The 21,545-nt window shown below is 28.8% G+C and overlaps 3 protein-coding genes across 5 annotated transcripts; 2 read left to right on the forward strand and 1 right to left on the reverse strand.

The window, feature by feature from the left end:
- The first annotated feature begins 2 nt into the window (after nt 1-2).
- LOC138181892 (protogenin) lies at nt 3-10,416 on the forward strand. Of its 2 annotated transcripts, none has more exons than XM_069117271.1 (20): nt 3-426; nt 1,264-1,526; nt 1,604-1,736; nt 1,818-1,974; nt 2,045-2,119; nt 2,215-2,441; nt 2,790-2,935; nt 3,014-3,173; nt 3,250-3,534; nt 3,658-3,825; nt 3,902-4,093; nt 4,179-4,363; nt 4,558-4,705; nt 4,793-4,891; nt 4,969-5,122; nt 5,211-5,344; nt 5,421-5,783; nt 5,874-6,151; nt 6,232-6,339; nt 6,418-10,416. In XM_069117271.1, the coding sequence occupies exons 1-20, from the start codon at nt 360-362 to the stop codon at nt 6,625-6,627; spliced, it is 3,552 nt and encodes a 1,183-aa protein (XP_068973372.1). In that variant the 5' UTR covers nt 3-359; the 3' UTR covers nt 6,628-10,416. The 2 variants fall into 2 exon arrangements, with proteins under 2 accessions (XP_068973372.1, XP_068973373.1); XM_069117272.1 differs by having other exon boundaries at nt 3,661-3,825.
- A 556-nt stretch (nt 10,417-10,972) lies between these two features.
- LOC138181910 (uncharacterized) lies at nt 10,973-13,515 on the reverse strand. Its single transcript, XM_069117305.1, has 7 exons — nt 13,110-13,515; nt 12,853-13,026; nt 12,539-12,741; nt 12,314-12,467; nt 11,960-12,228; nt 11,613-11,828; nt 10,973-11,538 (listed from the first exon to the last, which is right to left on the reverse strand). The coding sequence occupies exons 1-7, from the start codon at nt 13,156-13,158 to the stop codon at nt 11,485-11,487; spliced, it is 1,119 nt and encodes a 372-aa protein (XP_068973406.1). The 5' UTR covers nt 13,159-13,515; the 3' UTR covers nt 10,973-11,484.
- Nucleotides 13,516-13,942: 427 nt separating this feature from the next.
- put (activin A receptor type 2 punt) lies at nt 13,943-17,889 on the forward strand. Of its 2 annotated transcripts, none has more exons than XM_069117298.1 (9): nt 13,943-14,555; nt 15,103-15,293; nt 15,377-15,554; nt 15,634-15,788; nt 15,890-16,269; nt 16,342-16,528; nt 16,598-16,735; nt 16,818-16,949; nt 17,018-17,889. In XM_069117298.1, exons 1-9 carry the CDS (start codon nt 14,507-14,509, stop codon nt 17,201-17,203), a joined length of 1,596 nt encoding a protein of 531 aa, XP_068973399.1. In that variant the 5' UTR covers nt 13,943-14,506; the 3' UTR covers nt 17,204-17,889. The 2 variants fall into 2 exon arrangements, with proteins under 2 accessions (XP_068973399.1, XP_068973400.1); XM_069117299.1 differs by having other exon boundaries at nt 15,634-15,773.
- Nucleotides 17,890-21,545: the final 3,656 nt, after the last annotated feature.

Consider the following 21,545-nt stretch of genomic DNA (forward strand, 5'->3'; position numbering starts at 1 on the left):
TTTCCTCACTGGAATAATTACAAACAAGGGTAGTAGCGAATTAGAAGATGGCAAGAAACGAATGAATCGCGTGCTAATGCAAACGAAGCTAATCGAGTATAATTCGCGACGACCGTGTAACTCTCGGTATTGTCGACGTCCTCGAGTTTTCGGTGACGATATATTGTCAATCTTAACGATAATGTGAGAAGCTAGAGCGAAGCTGAAAGGGGGGTAAGAGTTCGGCGAACGGAACGGCCAAAAACTCTTGCAGGCGATGTCAAACATGCGGCGACGAATTTCGCAGAAAAGTTTACCAAACCGACGGCGTATTTCGGCCAAGATTTGTCAGTGAAACTAGTGCCAATGAGTGTGAATATATGGCGGCGCGAGTACTTTTACTGAGCATCTTGTTTACAGAAGTGCTAAAGCCCGCTTATGCCGCAGGTGCGTCTCCCTTCTCTCCGTCAATCTAATCTGTTTATATTCGCCAAACACGCTGGACCACGCGCCTAACGTTCGTTCTTTTGTACACTTATAGATGGTTACAATCTTTATACTTTTTCTTTTTTTACGAACTGTGCATTATCTGATTAAAATAAGAGTTAAAATTCGAACATTTTCGATTATATAGCCTTTTGAGAAAAATAATTATATTTCCTAAATATTTTGTTTATATTACTATGACATGTATGAAAAGAAATTGTTGTAAAACAAATAGTTTAAGATATTTAGATATTTCATTAGTAAAAGATTATTTGAATTATGATATGGTAGATTTACTCTAATGATTTAAAATTTGGATTAGTATAATTTTACATGAATATATGTATACATTTAGATTCAGTGATCACATATCATCTTTTTCATACCAAAATTATGTGCAAATTATCATCTTTTTTTTAGTAAACAAATGGGATATATGTCCTTTTTCTGTTCCTAAATATATAAATTAAAACATAAATGTGGCATAATATACTATATATAATATAACAATGATTTTATAATCATTATACTCTAAATGTATTCTATAAACTAGTTATGCTGTAAGTTTGATTCTCCATTTGCAGAATCATCTGATAATTTTATGTTTTATTTACTTTATATTCTATTATATAATATATTGAATCTCATCTTCATAATATTAATAGAGAGGGGGGGGGGGTGATGTAATAGCCATCTTGAATGTTACAGTTTATAATATTCAAAATATTTTTTAACACATTATTATAAAAATTGTAAGCTAGTACATTTTTAGATAGTGCTTTATGTTTTATACTTTAGGTGTCAAAGAAATTGGAACTGGTCTACATAACAAAAACGTGTCAAAATCAGAAAGTTTCAACATTAGTCCAACCAAAAGTTCTGGCATAACATTAGAAATTCAACCCAGTGGTCATGTGATATTAGGAAAAAAAGGAGTTACACTTACTTGTATAACTGGACCAAATCAAAATATTTCTTGGTTACACAATGGAATACCTGCACCACCATGTGGTATTGCACGTTGTACTATTCTCAAGAATGGTTCTCTTCATTTACATAAGGTACACATTGAAAAATTTTATTTGTTATTTATATTAAAATTAAATCAATTAAGTATTTTATTTTATTGTTATAATAGATGGTGCAAAAGTTTAAAGAAAAAAACTCTACTACAGTTAACTTTAAAGATTATTACAAAGATGAATATCGTTGTGTAACACGTACTAATTTGGGGCTTCTAAGATCATCTCCTACATTTATTCACATAGCAGGTAAGTTTTCTGTTTAACATACTGTTATTAAGCGTCCTGATTTTATAAATGATGTTAAAACATATAATTATATTTGTTTAGAACTTGCCCATGTATTTAAAAAGTCACCAGAAAATATAACTGTACAAGAAGGTGAAATTGCAAGATTATCTTGTTTAATAGATAGTGTTCCTTTTCCTCCTAATATCACATGGCAGCATAATGAAAAAATATTGTTGCCCAATCAGAGTAATTTAAAGTAAGTAATTTTTGTCAAGAATTAACAATGAAATTATTTTTTATATTAATTGAGATTATTTAATTTGTAGTAGTAAGTATATAATGGTACCACCAGGTGTTCTGTATATAAAAGCAACGAAGTTATCAGATGCTGGTTCATATAGGTTTGTCTTCATACTAGTATCATACAATTATAAAACAATTTGTGAAATTAAATTAGTAAAGAAAAAGCTATATAATATATTATCTATATTCACAGATGCATAGTAAATAATGAATTCCTAAAGAAAACCAAAAAAAGTAAGGAAGCAAAATTAACTGTTATTTCACGACCAGAGGGTAACGGATCACATATACCACCATTGTTATTTCCACAAATTTCATACAATCATTGGTTGTTAAATGGATCGAATCTTAGTTTAGTATGTGCTGCATCTGGATATCCACCGCCACTTATGATGTGGTCATTTATTCCTCGCTATACTGGTATTTGATATACATATATTAACCATTTGAGTCCCAAGGGTCATTGAAAAAACAGGGTCGAAAAATCCCGAGCAATGCGATAGCGCTTGTCTTAATCGATTGTGTCACAATAGCGTTTGTCATATTTGTTACTTTATGAAATACATCTATATTATTATATATGCGTACAATTAGTTTATAAATATTTCAAGTTTTGTCCAATAAAAATTATTGCGTTCAAATGTACTGGGACTTTTCGACACAAAACCTAAACAGCGCGATCGTGCTGCTTGGAACTCAAACGGTTAACATTATTTATATATAGATGATATTTATAATACACAAATGTAGTGATTTATTCATTTTTAGGTAATCATAATGTTGCACAACCTCGCATTTTGCTTAATTCTAGTATTGGTATTAATATATTGTCACTAGTAAATGTGAGTGCATCTGATGCAGGAGTTTATGTATGTTCTGTAAAGAACTTTGTTACAAATAATGTGAAGATTCAAGTAAGTTATTAAAAAGTATTATCAAGTATGAACATAGTTGTTCATAATTTTAATAACATGCTGCAAAAAACATTTCAGAATGTAACAGTGGATATATTAATACCACCATCATTTGTGAAGATACCTACAAATCAAGTATGTCCAAATGGGAGAACCGCAAGATTTGAATGTCAAGCACAAGGGTTACCTGTGCCTAAAATATATTGGTTAAAAGATTCATTGAATATAACAATTAATGGTAAAGTTATTCATTACAATATTTATTTATCTTCATATTATAATACGTATAATTTATGTATAAATTGTTTTTGCAGGACGTAGGACTATATATACAAAAGAATTTAATAAGATGGAACTTGCAATATCAGCAACAGTTCCATCTGATTCTGGTATTTATCAATGTGTTGCTGTAAATTCTGTGGGAGAAATTTGGGCCGCAGGTCGGCTTCAAGTAAACACATCTCGTAATAGTCCTGCTGCACCTACCTCTTTAAAATGTCGTGCTCTGTCACCCGTTAAAATTTTTATTTCCTGGGAACCACCAAAGTCTCTATCACATAGCAGTATTAAAGCTTATACCGTCCATTATAGTCCCGTAGGTAAGTTTAAACGATTTAATATGCATAGAAATATTTATATAATAATTAGTTAAATATTTTATATAGTGGTTAGTTAAATATTTTATAATGTTTTCCAACATCTTATATGTCGTGTTCATCAAGAAGGAGGGAAAGAAGAAGTTTCTCCACCTGAACCGGGTAATTCTACGTCAGTAGAAGTGACGAAGCTTCTTGAACCATATACTAATTATTCCTTCTACATACGAGTGTGGAACAATTATGGTCCTAGCGATCAATCAGCCACCATTTTGTGTTCTACAGCCCCAAGTGGTGCGTTATTTTTTAATGTAAATTTTATCATGAACGTAACGAGAAGCCAAAGGTACAGTTTATTTTCTTTATTCAGTTCCTAAAGGTGCACCAAAAGTAAACGCGAATATACTTAGTAGTACAAAGTTAAATGTATCATGGGAGCCATTACCTAAAAAGGAGTCTCGTGGTGTTGTGGTACAATATAAATTACAGTTGAGACTGCATGAACATCCATCTTCTCGGGTTCTTCACTTACCCGCTGACGTGGATTCTTATGTATTTTCTGGTATGTATGTAATTCTTTTTGTACAGTCTTTTGTACACTCTTTTGTATTAGTTTTATTTGAAGATTACTAATCATGTTCTTGAAGATTTAATACCTGGAGCACAATACGACCTACGAGTATTAGCCAGAACAAAACAAGGTTGGCCTAACGTGAGCGAATCGCAATTAGAGTGGATTACTGTAACTATGCCACCAGCTGAATCTAATCAATTTATTATCAAAAATGTTGTGGATGTACAAGTATTAATAATAAATGCTTCAATTGTAAAGGTTAGTATACAAATTTTGTTAATTAAATCTTTTTAATATTATTGTATTGTTGTATATAATATAATATTTATTGTATATATATATGAATAATGTATATGTATATATATGCATAATATATTATATATATTATATAATAATATTATTATATATTATATTGTATTTCTATAATATTGAAATAAATTTTGTCATGTTAGATGAAATGGAAAATAAATGTTAGGGAAAATAACATAATTGAAACGGAATTTGATCTTTGGCAAATTTATTGTGAGAATCAAAGTGGACATAAATTAGCAACTATTTTTTTACCACAAAATGTTACGGAATATGTATTTACTAATCTTGGTAGGTATTGGTCAGAATTATTTCCAAAAAATTATGTATATATTGTGTTCTTCTTTAATTATGTATTTATTTTTTGTTCATAATTAGATGTAAATGTTTCTTATACAATGGGCTTATGTATGATAAGTTCTGGTGAAACAACAGGCTGTTTAACAAAACAAATACATACTATTCAACTTGATACAAGTAAGTATGTTATAAATATAAATTTTATTATAACATAAACGAATTAATTGGATATATCATTTTTTTTTACTAATCAGATAATGTACCAATGGCCTTGGAAGCAATTCCTGTTTCACCTACTTCCATAAATGTTACATGGTCCTTGAATGGTGTACAGGAAGTGAACTCTTTTGAATTATGTTATCATGCAATTCATGTCGCAAATTCAGATGGTCCTAAATGTTTTATATTGTATGTAATATAAATTATGCATAATCTTTTTTCATTATAATTTCAATCAACATCTTTGCACTAAATATTTTTAATATCCTCTTGATAGGAACGATACAAAAGCAAATATTGACAAACTCAAACCATTTACATTATATCAGTTTAAAGTAAGGGCTATTCAAAATAATACAAACCAAAGCAATTTTTATAGCGAATCTGTAGAATGTTATACAAATGAAGATAGTAAGTGTAGAAATACATTATACTATTTATTTGTACGTTCGTATTACAGAAATGGTAATTTAACAATTAATTTCAGTCCCTGGCAAAGTAGAAGAAGTACAATGGTTTTTAGTAAATAATACAAAAGTACGAATTGCATGGAAGGAACCAAGTAATATAAATGGTATAATACAAAACTATTTCGTTATATATACAATGGACTTAACGGATTCAGCCACAGCATGGAGAAATGTAACAGTACTTGGCAATAAAACATCGACAACTTTGCCTGGTCTAACTCCAGGAAAACGGTATTTTGTCATGGTTCAAGCTATGACAAAGGCCGGTTATGGTAAACCGTCAGATCCTATAATCATTATTACTGGCGGTTCATCAAAGGTACCAAGTCCTCCAGATGAACAAAAACCACCACAAAATACAAAACCTGATCAGAGTCTTGGTAAACAAACTTATTTGCTTCAATTGTACAAGAAGTTAATTGAAATAATAAAATTTAATCTTATAATTATTTCATATTTACTTATTTTAGGTGTAATTCTTGGTGTAAGCATAAGTATTGGATTTATTACAATTTGCCTGTGCAGTATATATTGTCGAAAAAAATGTGAGAATGCTCGTATTTTGAGAGAAAGTGCGCAATCTACAAAAGGTCGTGCTTCGGTACGAAATGGAAATAGATGTTGCGCGGATCAGTCTTCTACATCAGTGAGTCAACAGATGAATACCAGAATAACGCCTAATGAAATTGAACTTGCTGTTCTTTGTCCCACATCTCCAATCACAACTAACCCACATTTAGACACGAAAGTATGTAAATGTTTTTTTGTAATGTATATAAACATAAGCTTATATTTGAATAAACAATTCTATGAAAAATATCATTGCAGGGTGGCAAATCTAATGGAATTCTTGAATCTTGTGTAAAAGAGCCTTTATTGCCATCATGGGAAATAAATGGTGAACCGAAAGATATTCATATAACAAAAAATTCTCAGGTGCGAAAAATTTTCATTTTGAATACAAAATGATTAAATAATTTTATATATGAAACTAATATATGTCTTGAAATATAGTACAAAACAATGGACAGTGTTGTCTTAAGTACACAAAAACAAGAACAAGAGCCAGAACAAGATTTAGATGGCACACAGCTTACGGTGGTCAATTGTACTTTAGGCAGTAGCAATAGCAGTTTAAATAATAATTCTGGTTGTCCAGATGGAGATACGTCCTTACCAAAACCTATATGTATATCTGTTCCGGCGCTTGGACCAAATGGATGAAACCATTAGGCAATATATTTGCGTGTTCACATTTTCTTCCTATGCTTCCGTGCAACAGGTAGGATGTAAAACTTTTCGTGCAACTCGAATAATTTGATTGCAAGATGTATATACACACAAAAGTACATACATACGTATGTATGAATTACAAGAACAGAATTCTCAAGGAAGTTAGAAGCAATGCAAGTTACTATATTTTACAAGTTTAACATGGCATAACTTGTGAATAAAAATACTAACGCATACATGATTAATGTAAATAATAATGTTTTGAAAGTGCGTTGAATCTGGACACTTCAACTATTATCTTGTATATAATGTTTGAAAGCAAGTTATTATAGATAACACAGTATTTCTGCATTAGCAGTTCGGCAAGGAATCTAGTAATTTTTAGATTTCATTTTGTATGAAATAATACCGTGGCACAGATATATCATGCAAATGATACTTAATAATATTCATTAGGTAACTTGCTCATATGTATATTGACATCTATTAAAAAAAGAAGAGTATGAAAATGAAAATTAAGCAAGTGGGATGATATGAAAATTCTTGATGTGCACCTGAGTGTCTGTTAATTATGAGTATGTTCATAAAATATCATATTTCGAATAATAGTGAAAAAGTAAATAATGCATTCCTTCACACTAGAAGACAAAATTATTAAATATCCAAATTACGGGTATGGCCTAATTTATTTCATGATATATATTGCTTTTATAGAGAGCAATAGTACTGATCATTCCAAAATCTTATGTTTTCCATTAACTAAATCTAAATTAACAAGAGATGATTCTTAGGTTCTAAGAAAAAGTACTATATAATCAGATTTTATGTATTAAAAGTATAGTCTAGGTTTTTCTTTTATTACAAATACTGTAAGTATACATATAGCATCGCAAATCTTGGCAAATATTTATTTTATTGAAAAATAAGACGTTGACAAACATTTTTAAAAAGTGTAACTGAAATGTCCATATTATATAATTTAGCAGAATCTTTTTTATACTACAAGTTTGATAACTGTATTATACACTATTGAGACATTTGAGAACAGGAAAAAATAATAATGAAATTTGTAAAAACAGCATTAAGATTTTGTAATATAAAAGAAATCTACAAAAAGAATCGAAACAATTTTAAATCATAATATTAATTTAATCACTGGAAATATATAATATAATATATGTATTTTTTCCTGTTCATATGATAAAAGAAACCTTATGTTGTACAAGATATTTAAAGTTAACTACATCATACAAAAGCAAAAAGTGAAAAATGCGAAAGAAAATTATAAACATATTCCAGACTGGTGCATGTTACCATGACAGAAAAACCCAACACAGTACCTGATAGAATAAGCTATATCTTTTAGAGTGAGACGTAGATATGTCATGTTATTATTGTACCTCCATTAATTGTTATTTATTACATTTTACATTCAGTACTATTTTAAATGATCACATTACACTGAATTTATGCAATAATATAGTCACTACAAGCACAGTATGAAATCATGTAAAAATAGAATTAATTCAATCTGCACATGCTAGAGATTTTACCATATATTTATTACACAGAGTTTTACATCTTTGTACGAGATAATTTGTTAAACATATAATTTAAAGTCATTTTTGAAAAAATTATTCTGCCTTGTGTTGAAATGATGTTGCTATTAATAGAGATTTTTTATATTGTATATTCTATAACTAAACTTTTTTGAATATAACTCATGATTTACCTATTTTTATGAAAACTCAGTACTAGTGGATTACTAAAAAATTTCACAAGATCTGATTGCAGTTTTATGAAAATAAGTAACTTCATTTAAACACTATTTATGAAATTCGTTACATATTCTACGATCACGATTATTAGAATCTCAATTAAAGATAAACTATCATAGCTATTTACTGACTTGACAGTTCTACAACAAATTATGTTTGTTATGAAACATAAACATTTCACAGATAGAATGCCTGTTTTGTGATTTTTATTTAAATGATTTGTTTTCCATTTGTTATCATATTTAACACGACCTGTTACATTTTATGTTACTGACATATAGTAGTATACTTTTATATTTGTTGAAGGTATTTGTTACTCTTCTTAGAGTTAAATAAGAAATGAGAATTGATATATAATAGTAGGCAACTAGTAACTGATCGCTCATGAATTCATTTTTCTTTTTGCATTAAAATTCTTAAAATATTTTTAAATATTTTTTGCACTGTATGTATATGTTAATTATTAAGCTTGTACAATTTTCTAACATTAATGAAATTTAAAAAAAAGAACAAAAAAATAGTTGTAAAGAAAAAGGTATTATTTTTAAGGGAAGAAAAGATAGATCAAAAGCATTAATAAAGAAAAAGAGATATAATAATTAATATGGCGACAAAATATTCCATGGCAAATATTACGCATTTGTCATTTTAAAAAATGTTTTGATTTTATTGTATACACATCTTAACTAATGTTTGTAGAATTAAATTGTATTTTGATCATTTTACTTTTTAGCAGCATAATGTACTGTATTTGTTAAGCGCGATATTGTTCTGTCTGCTATGAACGTAATTTTAATATAAAAAATCATTTATTTGCGTTAATTTGTACCTTATATAAAAAGTTTTCAATTTATAAGACAACATTCGTAAATTTGAAATGGATTGAAACATATGGTGTTGAATTGGTATCATAATATCTTTGATTAATTGTGTGAATGTGATAAGTTTCAAGCTTTGTAAAAAAGAAAAAAGAGAAAGCAAAAAATAGAGTCGCCGTGCTGTTATCTGAGCGTTTTATTTGCTTCAAAAGATTGATTACACAGTATTGAAATACAAAGCAATAAACATTGTTATCTTTAGGCTACAAATAGGAAACAGCAAGTATTGTAAATGTTACATTTAGAGTATAACGATTTATATGGAAGAAAAATATTAGAATTGAGGCTATTTTGATTACAATTTAAAAAAAGTATTTGTTTATCTTATAAATTATTATATACATTGATTTAGAAATATCATAATCTATTACTTTACTGCATTACGCTAAGCAATGTTTCGGATATGCATAAGGTATTATTCATACTACTTTTGTCATTTATGCATCAAATTTAATTTTCTATTATATCATTTGAACTTGTACCTTTACTAAATGATAAGGAGCATAGTACATATTATTTCATTTCACTTGCAATAGTTCTTTCACAAAGTAACAATCCAATAGTATTGGCCATACACAGACAAAGTATTAATTATGTTGTACGGCGACTCTAGTCAAGTAAATATACCTCCATAATTGCCACCCTATACAAGGGGTAGGTATGTTATATTACTTAATTTTAACTTAACCTCAGTACCTATTACACAGCACTATAATTTAGATTTACACGATTTACCTCAAAAAATTTATTACAGTGAGTAGATATAGCCAAGACATTATACTTTATTTTATATAAGATATATATGAAAAAGCAAACCCGGTAAAAGAAATTTGATGTTTGTATCATTGCCGTTAATTATAGCACTTATTCTATATCGAGAAAACTTTATTAATTTATTTTTTCATAAATCCTTATCATTTTTTTACTGGAACATACACAATTAATGTATTGCTATAATTATGCTGTTTTTTAGGGTGCAGTTACTTTGTAAATATTTTTATCTACGATTGTATATATATTATCTGCAGAAAATATTAAAAGTATATATTTTAATATATTATGTATAATGAACTACATCAAATTATAATCTTATTGTTTAAAGTATTAAAACGATACACGAAATATTTAATGATATTGTTGACCCTTCTGATGCAGTATCTTGTTGTAACCAATGATTGAAATAAAATTAAAACAGTGTATCGATGTTGGTTGTGTTAAAATATATGTAAAAAATAATGCCTAGCCCTAGAAAAACATTCAATTACGAAGAACTGCGAAGGTACAGGTAAAACAAGTGAATAAATGCGTAAATGAGTAACTTTATTATCAAATTAATAACAATTGCTTCAGAATAGTAATGCTATTAATTTTACTTGGCAGTTATTGCCATTTTATTATATATTATTTTGTGTAAAAATTATGTTTACCTTTATATAATAAACTTACTAATTTTTTTTGTTTGGCGTTTAGAAATATTTTCTAACTTAATTAATATTATTTGTACTTGATTTAATACATTATATAATTTAAATATATCTAATTTATTAAATTTATATAACCATAAGATATCATTTACTTGGAATAAAAAGATTTCTAAGTTATGAGTCACAGCTTTTGGAAGATACACGTTAAGTGGAATGCAATGGATATAAAAACACAAAATCCTTCTACTTCTATAGATCTTGTTAATTGTTTAACAGTTTTTATTTATACTCCCAGTCTTGAAAAATTCAGTATAAAAAGCATTTTGGCGATGTACATAATTCTCTAAAATATTTATCCAAATAACATTACATGTTATAATATATCGTGTTTAGGCATGTAAATAGTCTAGTTTTATTCTTTAATATTTTTCAACTTAGTTCTTCCTATAATGTCGAAACTGACTAGCAACCCTAAGGTGCAAAAATTTTATACCTCAAACTATAGTAAAATTAAGTACATTAATTCCTACTTTATCACATTTGCAATAGGCTTATACATGAAATCTTCATATTCCATCTGTACTTTTTTATAAACTCGACTAACAATATTTGTTAGAAGGTAAAATACGAGTAAGATGTGTAACATACAATAGAGTATGTAACTTGCATAGATTACTAGGCACAAGGTGAAACGCTCCAAATGTTATTTCATACAAATTATTGTAAGCTTTTTCAATATTTGATCTTGGCAGTCTATATTGTTAAAATTCATAGAACCAAGGAATGTGGAAATATCTTCATGTTTACATAATCATCAAGAACCTATAAATAAATAATTGCATAATACCTTCCTCATCAGAATTTATGTTCTCTTAGTCACATAAATAATTATTTACCTCTTTCAAAGCATCTTTTGTGAGTTTTGGATAAAGATATGTAAACCCAATACTCAATAATTTTCCTGCCTGTAGATACAAATGCTTATTATAAAGAAGTTCTTGATCTATGTATGGAGACAGAGGACTATTTTCCACTCCATCTTTATTGCAAGCTTCTGCCCAAGGTCCCATATGTTTGTCATTGACTTCTTCGACAACAGAACTCATATCCGTCTAAAATAAATAAACAAAATAAGGTTTTTAACCCACATCAGAATTAAAACTTGCATTATAATTCAAAGAAATTATATCTGAATTTCTTAGTAGTAAGAGAAAAAGATAGTATAACAAATTTTCTTCCATACTTTGGCTAGTGTAGATAGTGCAGTACCCCAATAATCATGATTGATATTAAATAATTCTGAAACTATAGCACTGATTGATCCTTGAGTTGAATCACCTTCGTCAACAACGTTATATGTTTGACCTACAGTTTCTGGCCTATTTACTACATGCCAAATAGCCCTGGCTACATCCCTCACATGAACTGTGTTCATGTGAAGATCTGGTCCCCAAAGTAACTTCATCATTTCTCCCAAATGTTTATAAACAGCTCCTACCACTAAACGTGGTGCTACATAAGGGAAATTAATTTGCATATATAAAATATTTGAAAAAATTATTTGTTCATTTTCTATTAGGCAATAAATTATTATTACCTAATCCATTTCTATCACCACAGCCATATACTATGGCTGGTCTAAGGATTGTAAAGTTTAAATTTGGTATGATTTTTAAATCATTCTCTACTTGTAACTTATACTTTGCAACAAATGTCCATGGTTCTCCAGCATCTTCTTCTTTGAGAGAATTCTATGAAAATATTACAGATTACTAATCTTTGTAATAGATTGTTTAATACAAAAATATCAAAGTTCACATACTTTGTCAGAGGTACTAAAATTACCAGAAGATATTTCTACATAACGATCAACTTGTAATTTTGCAGCTTGTTGAGCACAATTCATACTCAACTTATAAATTCCTTCTTTATATACAGGATCTGTTTGACTGCTCTTTGTTTCTCCAGCACAATTGATTACAAAATTAATCGGATTGTCAGATAAAAATGCATTTTGACAAGATACTACAAATAAATATTCAAAGGCTAATCATAAAGTACATGTTCAACAAAACAATTATTATCGTAATTGTTTCGTTAAAAATAGATAAGCGCCCTTATCAAACTTTAAATTACCAGTGTTGATTAAATTTGCGCTCTTAAATTCGAGCAAAGGATGCTCGAATAATTGCTGATGTTTAGTATTCAGCCAAGCAGTTTGCGGCGGCACTTTATCCACGACACGTATAAAGGACACAAGATCGTTATCCAGTAGATATTCCACGAGATTACGTCCTATGAAACCACATCCTGTTTCAACGATAAAACTTCTTTTTAGTTGTTTTGTTTGTCACTTCCGCTATATGCTATCATATGAAGTAGAATATGCTCACCTCCTAAAATTATTACTCTTGGCTTTTTATTAGAACCAGACGTTGCCATAATTATTTGTCATTTAAATCCGTTATTCCTTTGTTAAGTTTCGTCCACTTTTGTCAAAGTAAGAAAAACGTTATGCGTTATGACACTTCATAAAAAGACTTCAGTTAGCGATATGGTTATCAAATCACTGTGCGACCAGCCTTCACCTAACCTCAAAAATATGCCGTAAATAAATGTGTTACCACTACCACCGTTCTATACCGATGCCTTTCGTCAGAATCATCGATGCTGAATGTAGTTTTTGATTGCCTTAAGTTAGAGGAAGACAGAATCATGAGGTACCGTTCACTGACGATTCTCGGTTGCAGTTTAAAAGTGCCTTCTCCTAAATCGCGCATCAATCACTAACAAGCAAAATATGAAGAATACCTACCGAAAAACGAGATTATGAATGATCAATATGCTACTGGCCGAGTTTCAAAACTGATGCGAACGCGATCGATAGAGATACTTCTCTACCTTATCGATAGAGCGATGATGTATAAATTATTATAAGATTCATCTAATAATTTTTATAAATTTAAAAACATATTTTCTTATAAACTTATAACATAATGATGTATATATATGCATATTATAATTATTGTTTTCATATAACAGAATATACACATCTTTTAAATGGATTTTGTGATTTTTGTTTTTCCCTCTTAACTTATATTAGATAACATATTGAATAGTTCATATCTTTATTTTGTACGTCTCCTACGTTTTGTAAGAGATAATAAAATTCAAACTGCAAAAACACCAAGCGCACCAACTTTTTATCAGCGTGGTAGTTCTATTGCGATCCATTAGTTCATGATTAATCTGCAGTGCATCTGGCATGTAGCTTTGCAACTCCTTAATCTTAGTTGATTTTTACCAATTTTTGCGAACGATATTGCATCCAAGGTGTATTCAAAACTAAAAAATTTGCTTGCTCATTCTTGAAGCTAAATGTAATAACTCGAAAGTGACTAAAATCGAAATGTTCTAGTGGTCAAAATATGACATAAATCCATGGTGTGTGCGTTCCGACATAAACGTGGGAGAGGAGAGGAAGAGAGATGTGTTGGTGGATGAATTACTACAATTTGCTTAATAGCTAATAGACTCAATTTCTTTATTTTTCTTTTTTTAATTTGTTACGGTTTCGACGTACTCATACGGGAAAGATGGTGCCGTAGAAAGTCATATTCGAGAAAGAGACATGCACGATGGTGTGGATTACGTAGAAATAACCCAGATGTGACGGCTAAGCGCGAATCCCGGACCTTGCGCACCAAAGTCCGGCGCTTTAGCCACGGTCGTGAACACCGTGCGTCTAGACTTTAAAAATTTTTGGTATGCTTTTTACGATCTGTTCACGATGTCCTTATATGCGACGATACTGCCATATCTCATCCTAGGATTGTTAGGTAATTGCTTGTTCCCATTATCTTTCGTTTGACAGTTGCATCCGCAAGTTAAAATACCAACTGACGTGAGATTTTCCAGGGTTCATAATACCATTTCCTTTCACCGAATGCATTTCGAACTGTTACTAAATTTTATGAGCTTTTATGGACCGATATTATACATATGTTTTATGTTTATGATATGTTTTATGTAGTTTATTATCATATATGCATTTAATCGAATGACAAGTATCCAGTTCAAACTTTTCATTTCCTTTTGTTTCTTAGTACAACCTCTAACAGGAGATTTTGATCGAATGTAATAATATGAAATCAACTAGACATTTATTTATTATATATTTTTGAAACAAATAAAAGAGTAAAGCTGTATTTAGGTATAAGAAAATAATATAAATTTTTTGCAATTATGAGTAATGTTCCTTTTTTGTTTTATTAAATTTACATATCATTATTAATGTTTCTGCAACTGTCAATTTTTGACACCATTATACAAATTATTAGTTTTCTTTCAATGTTAAAAATGTGTGAAAAAATTTTTAATTTTTAGGATTTACATTAGGACATGATGTCAAGGGTTCATCAGTTTGTGAATTTTATAATGAAACAATGTGTGCAGAATCCCAGCAGGAATGCTCGGGAAGAGAAGAATGTGGGCCACATGATCCTGGCAAAAGAAATCACTGTTATGTGCTATGGAAAATTGACAATGTTACTAAGAAATCTATAATTAAATTAAAGGTAAACATAAGACATATATGTATAGTTATATTTTTTACTAGTTCTTTTGCAATTGTTTGTTTTATCCTTAACTGAATTTTCAGGGATGTTTTTTGGATAGTAATGATTGCTATGATAGGCCACATTGTATTGAAAATAGTGCAGAAAGAAAAAAGGAATTATTTTTCTGTTGTTGTGATGGTAACATGTGCAATCAGAATTTCACATGGGATCCACATCCAACTTCTTCTTCTAAACCTATTCAACCATCTGTTTTTCATGGTGGATACATACTTTAAATAATATACCATATTAATTGAAACATTATATGATTATATATATATACATAATTATGTTCCAGAATCAGAACCTGTTCCAAACACAGAGCAACAAATAATAATACTTGTTTTGTCAATATTGATACCTATGCTACTACTTGCTATTGTATTGTCATTATTATATTGGTGTTACCGACGTCGGAAGTCGGGATATTTCAACGAGGTTTGGAAGGCATATGTACAGATCTCTTAATTACTTAATGTTATAAATCTTTTGTTTACGTACTAAATTATAAACTATCCTTATTGTATGAGTATCACATAAAATGATTTTTGTAGGTACCAACACTAGAACCTCTGCCACTGCCGCAACCGTCTCCTAATTTGGGATTGCGGCCGATACAATTGCTTGAAATAAAAGCTCGTGGTCGTTTTGGAGCTGTATGGAAAGCACAATTGAAAAATGAGATTGTTGCTGTTAAAGTATTTCCAATACAAGATAAGCAATCGTGGCAAACTGAACAAGAAATTTTCAAACTTGCCCACATGGATCATGAAGATATATTACGTTTCATAGGCGTTGAAAAAAGAGGTGATAATTTACAAGCTGAATTTTGGTTAATCACTGCATACCATGAAAAAGGTTCTCTATGTGATTATTTAAAGGCAAATGTTGTTACATGGCCTGAGATGTGTAGAATAGCAGAATCTATGGCAAGGTAATGTTTTAGTATGAGTTTAAGTAATATTTCAAATAATCTTCTTTTGTAATGAAAATTTTAATTTATTAGGGGTTTGATGCACTTGCATGAAGAAATTCCAGCCAATAAAGCAGATGGATACAAACCTGCTGTGGCTCATAGAGATTTTAAGTCAAAAAATGTTTTGCTTAAAGCTGATATGAGTGCTTGTATAGCAGATTTTGGTTTAGCATTGATATTTCATCCTGGGAAACCTTGTGGAGATACTCATGGACAGGTATATATATCTCATATGCATACATTTATTATAACATGTAAAGTTTAACATAATTTTTGTCATTTGAAGGTTGGAACAAGAAGGTATATGGCTCCAGAAGTTTTGGAGGGAGCAATTAATTTTACAAGAGATTCATTTTTACGAATCGATATGTATGCCTGTGGTCTAGTGCTCTGGGAGTTAGCTTCGCGATGCACTGTACAAGATGTAAATTCTTATTTACATATATATTGATTCATTAATTATTGTATTATTGATTACTAAGTTGTGTTATGTCTATTTGTTTCAGGGACCAATTGGGGAATATAGATTACCATTTGAGGATGAAGTAGGTCTTCATCCCACTTTGGAAGATATGCAAGAAAGTGTTGTGCACAAAAAAGAAAGGCCAATCATTTTAGAAACATGGCGTAAACATCCTGTAAGTAAATTTTAGTACATAATGTTGTAAGCAGCTGATTTTTACTAAATTTTTCATTCCTTTTTAAGGGACTGCAATCAATTTGTGATACAATGGAAGAGTGCTGGGATCATGATGCCGAAGCACGTCTTTCAGCTTCTTGTGTAATGGAAAGGGTTGCCACATTGAGTAGGACGCTTGTTTTAAATTCGTCAACGTTGATACGAGTTGATAATACCAACGAGACTATTAACACTAAGGAATCTAGTATGTAGTTAATCTACATGTATTATAGTTTTAGTTAAATTGCACAACCATTTTCTGTATCATAATTTTATGCATACATCAATGAGGAATGTTAAAATATTGCATGCTATTTTGTAATGATTATTTTTTATCTTTTTATTGGTTTTTTTCTTTTGTTTTAAATTAAAATAAGTCTTAACCCATTTGCATCCAAGCGCGGATTAATCCGCGTGCTGTGACTGTCTTCTATCACCAAGATAGACCACTGCTTTTTTTAATTTTCATTTTAATCTAAGTAGTTTTATTTTAAATAAATAATTTTTACTTTTTTCCTCTGAAAAAAAAGAAAAAAAAAGAATGTAAGATGCGATGCTTGCGAAGTAACATTGTCTACCAATCGTTTTGAACAGTAAATTTTCGGTAAACTCCATGAAGAATTCTGATGTCATTTACTGCACCTATGACTGAACGCGCGCGGTGATAGAAACCAGTCCTCTTAAGTATGCCATGATGCAAATGGGTTAATGTTTTAAAGTAACATAAATCATCGCGAACAAAATTGTTTTCGTTAATTAGATACTACAGTATCAAGTAGAAATATTTTTACGAAGATAACTTTTTTAAGTAATCGTTATTTATTAAATGTAATTATTGTCTCAATGTAGTACTCATCTCTGGATTACTTGTATATAAATCATTCACGTATATATATATATATATATATATATATATATATATATATATATATATATATGTATCACTAAAATTTTATAATTAATATAGTTTATTAAATATTAGTAACTATTTTATATAAAAATTTGGAATCAATTGAATCAATTCTTCATTCGTATTGTATACATAAAACTAGGAATCTACGATGAGAAACAAAAACTTCATTGCTAAATTTACATTTCACTTATAAATCTCATTTAAGTAAAAATTGCAATGCAATTAGAAATACTTCTTTATATGTACAGTATTAATGATAAACATAAATGTTGAGATTTTTATCCTTTAGTTTTTGCCGAAATGAGTTCCAAGTTATTGTATCAAATGATAAAATACATACTATTAATATCTTTTTGTTTGTTTATGCAGTTGTATTCCTCATTGATATTAGCAATCGCGCAGTAATAGGTCAGAGATAACAAAATGAATTAAACACTAGCCAAGATGATATTCAATGCATAATTTTTATCTGTAAAGTCTTATCATATGTGAATTGTTACAAAGATAACTCAACAATTTTATACAAAGTACCTGGTAGAAACAGTCAACTTAACTGATTGGAAGCCATGAGGAATTTATTAGAACTTCTGCACGAGGTAGATGACTATTTTAATTATTTTGCATTTTAAAGAGTATAATATTTAAGGTGACTAATTTATTTCGCAAAATAAGATTTTTTCCATGATCTCTTTTAATTTTAAATAATATATAATATAATGTAAGAAGTGAAGAAAAATTTATTAAAAGCACATTGCGTAAATACATGATGATATGTATTTTATTTATTAAATTTAATAATTTTCTTATTAATTCGAAGTATATAAAATGTACATTATAAAACTATATTAAACAATCAAAATTAATACTGCATACTGCTCATGGATTAAATTTTATTAAGCCTAGTAAAAGTCTTCCTTATGTATTTTACTTTTAATTATAATGATTTCATTATAGCAGCACACAGTTTTCTTGAGGAAAGTGATTTTTAATTATTATATACAGGATCTAGCTTTGAAATAAATCTTGCATCCAGTGTGTTCACAGTGGTTATGTAAGAGAAGTCTTGAATACATAATTTTATACATATGTATGTATTATTTATATGTTGAAATTATTAAATGAAACGGAGCATTTTGTATGAACCAATTTTCTACGATATGTACAATTTTTTTATGGCATATATTGTCTAACTAAAAAATATTTTCACTAGATTCAGTTTTCACACACAGATACACACAATGTTGTTTTTCATATTATAAGTTTTATATTATAATTTCTTCCAATTTTATTGAAGACTGTATAACGAGACTGGATAATCTTTAAAATGGTCGTGAAAATATTTAATTTATTTGTTCACTAATAATTCCGTAATAGTGGTCTAAGAGCGACAATATAGAATTGTTTTTAAGAAAACGATGGTTATTCAAGATGCACGTTTCTGACGATACTGTTTTATTTAAATAGTGATTTGAATGTATCAATTCTAAACAAATGATTTCTTTTACTTGCTCTGATTTATTTTAGTTAAAAAGGTTAGTTAAAGAAAGCAAAGTTCCATTACAAATCAAATTTATGTTATAATAGTCTTTTATTTTGTGAATAGTCAAATTTATGTTATAATAGTCTTTTATTTTGTGAATAGTCAAATTCTTGAACTTAATGAAAGTTGATATGATCAAGATTGGATAATTGCATTACACAAGCTGTGATAATCAGTATAAAATTTAAGTATTGTAACAATAAATAAGGCTTAACTGAATTTTAGATATGTTCTATGATTCACAATTATAATTTCTCAGAGCAAGTAGAGAATCGGTAGGTTGTTTTATCTCTGATGTTGGACTTTAGCAGTGCCAAAAGGGTAATATATGCACACACTATAGCTTCATCTTTGTATATTAATTTGTAGCTAAGTAAGATACTGAAATCGGTAACATGTACCTATTAATCTTTAACATGCAATGTTATAAATGAGAAATTAACCTGTAATTGATTATATACTATTTTATTAATTTTTATTTTATTTTTTATTATTTTCTAAAAAAGCAAGAACTTTATGTATAATATTCATCTTTACAATGCAATATAATTATAGTAATGTTGATTTATCAAATGAATCATAGTTTATTTAGTGGTTAGTACACAATTATTTATCACACAATCTCATACATGGAAATCAATTATGGGTTAATTACAACACTATCTAGAATTTAACAAATTTTTGGACTTTTACATATCGAAAAGCAGATGACTGCATTTATGAAGAAATTTTTTATTTCATATATGCTGTATATGCTGCGAATTTTATTTGTAAAAATTGTGTAATAGGAATGTTATAATCTCATCATTGCTAATTGTTATGTAATTACATAATTCAACAATATCTTTGTGTAAAAAGTTAGGAAACAGCGCATTTGACAGAGAAATCGGTCTATTCTCATAAGACTGAATTATGAATAAAACAGTTATCTACAATAAAGAGAAAAAGAAGAATGTTTGCAATTTTATGCTGTTCAGCATATATTGATTTTAAGAGAGTGCAATGGTGAGGTAATATTTTGAAACACATTGTATATAAATAGATACACAAGTCATAGACATGCATACAACGTATCACGTTACATTGCTTATCTTTTATTAAATCATATCCCATGAATATATAAAGAATTTAGGTTTTAATATTGACAGTACCGCAATGGCATTCCAGTCACATATAATATATTGTATATTAATGTAAATCAATATTATAATTTCTGACTTCTAAGGCTATAATAATTCTTATTGATGTCGCCAATATAAATTAAGAGATTTATTCTTAATATTTTGTCAGTTAAATTACTTTTTTGCTATTTGGTTACATCATATTTTTGAATTTTGTTATCTAATCCCATATAAAACTACTGAAAAATGTCATGAAACATAACTGAAAAAATATGCTCCAGAAAGGAAATTTTTATTTAGAAGATATTAATTTTACCATTTAGTTATATACTCACACATTAGTCCAATGCAAAGTTTCTTTGTCTTGTGAGATATAAAATATCTGATAAAATCATATTTGTAAATATGATGAACGTTTTTTGTAATATTTAGTATTAAAGTATCAAAATACTTCCGATACCATAATTTGTTTCATATCATACATGATATATGTATATGTGTAATTTAATCATATTGTCTACTTTTGGCATTGTTGTTACTACTCATATACAATTTTGGGTAATTCATTGTGTAATACATTTTTAGTAAACTCTGTTTGATTATATGTCTTTTGTTTGAATTGCATTGTATTATAAATAGCCTAATCAGACATATTTTATATCTGCATTCAGTCTAAGATAGGAGATCTGTAAATAGGATTTAGTGAAATGTAATTTTTAGAAATAAGACCATTAAAGAAAAAGGTAATTTCTTACTTATAATTTAAGTATGATGTGACTCATAGCAATAGAATGTTCCTATGCACATTGGATGTAACTGTTTTCAAAATTATATTATGTAGTAACAGATTTTTGTAACATTGGTTTGAAAAATTTTTTATACAATAAGAATATACGAGAAAATGTTATTTCAAACGAACGAAATAACAGATGAAATGTATCAATTCTAGCAAAAATAATCATTTCCATGAAATTGTATGCA

Source organism: Bombus flavifrons, chromosome 7 (genome assembly GCF_040668555.2).
Source record: "Bombus flavifrons isolate JBK064 chromosome 7, iyBomFlav1_principal, whole genome shotgun sequence".
In the NCBI taxonomy this organism is placed as follows: domain Eukaryota; kingdom Metazoa; phylum Arthropoda; class Insecta; order Hymenoptera; family Apidae; genus Bombus; species Bombus flavifrons.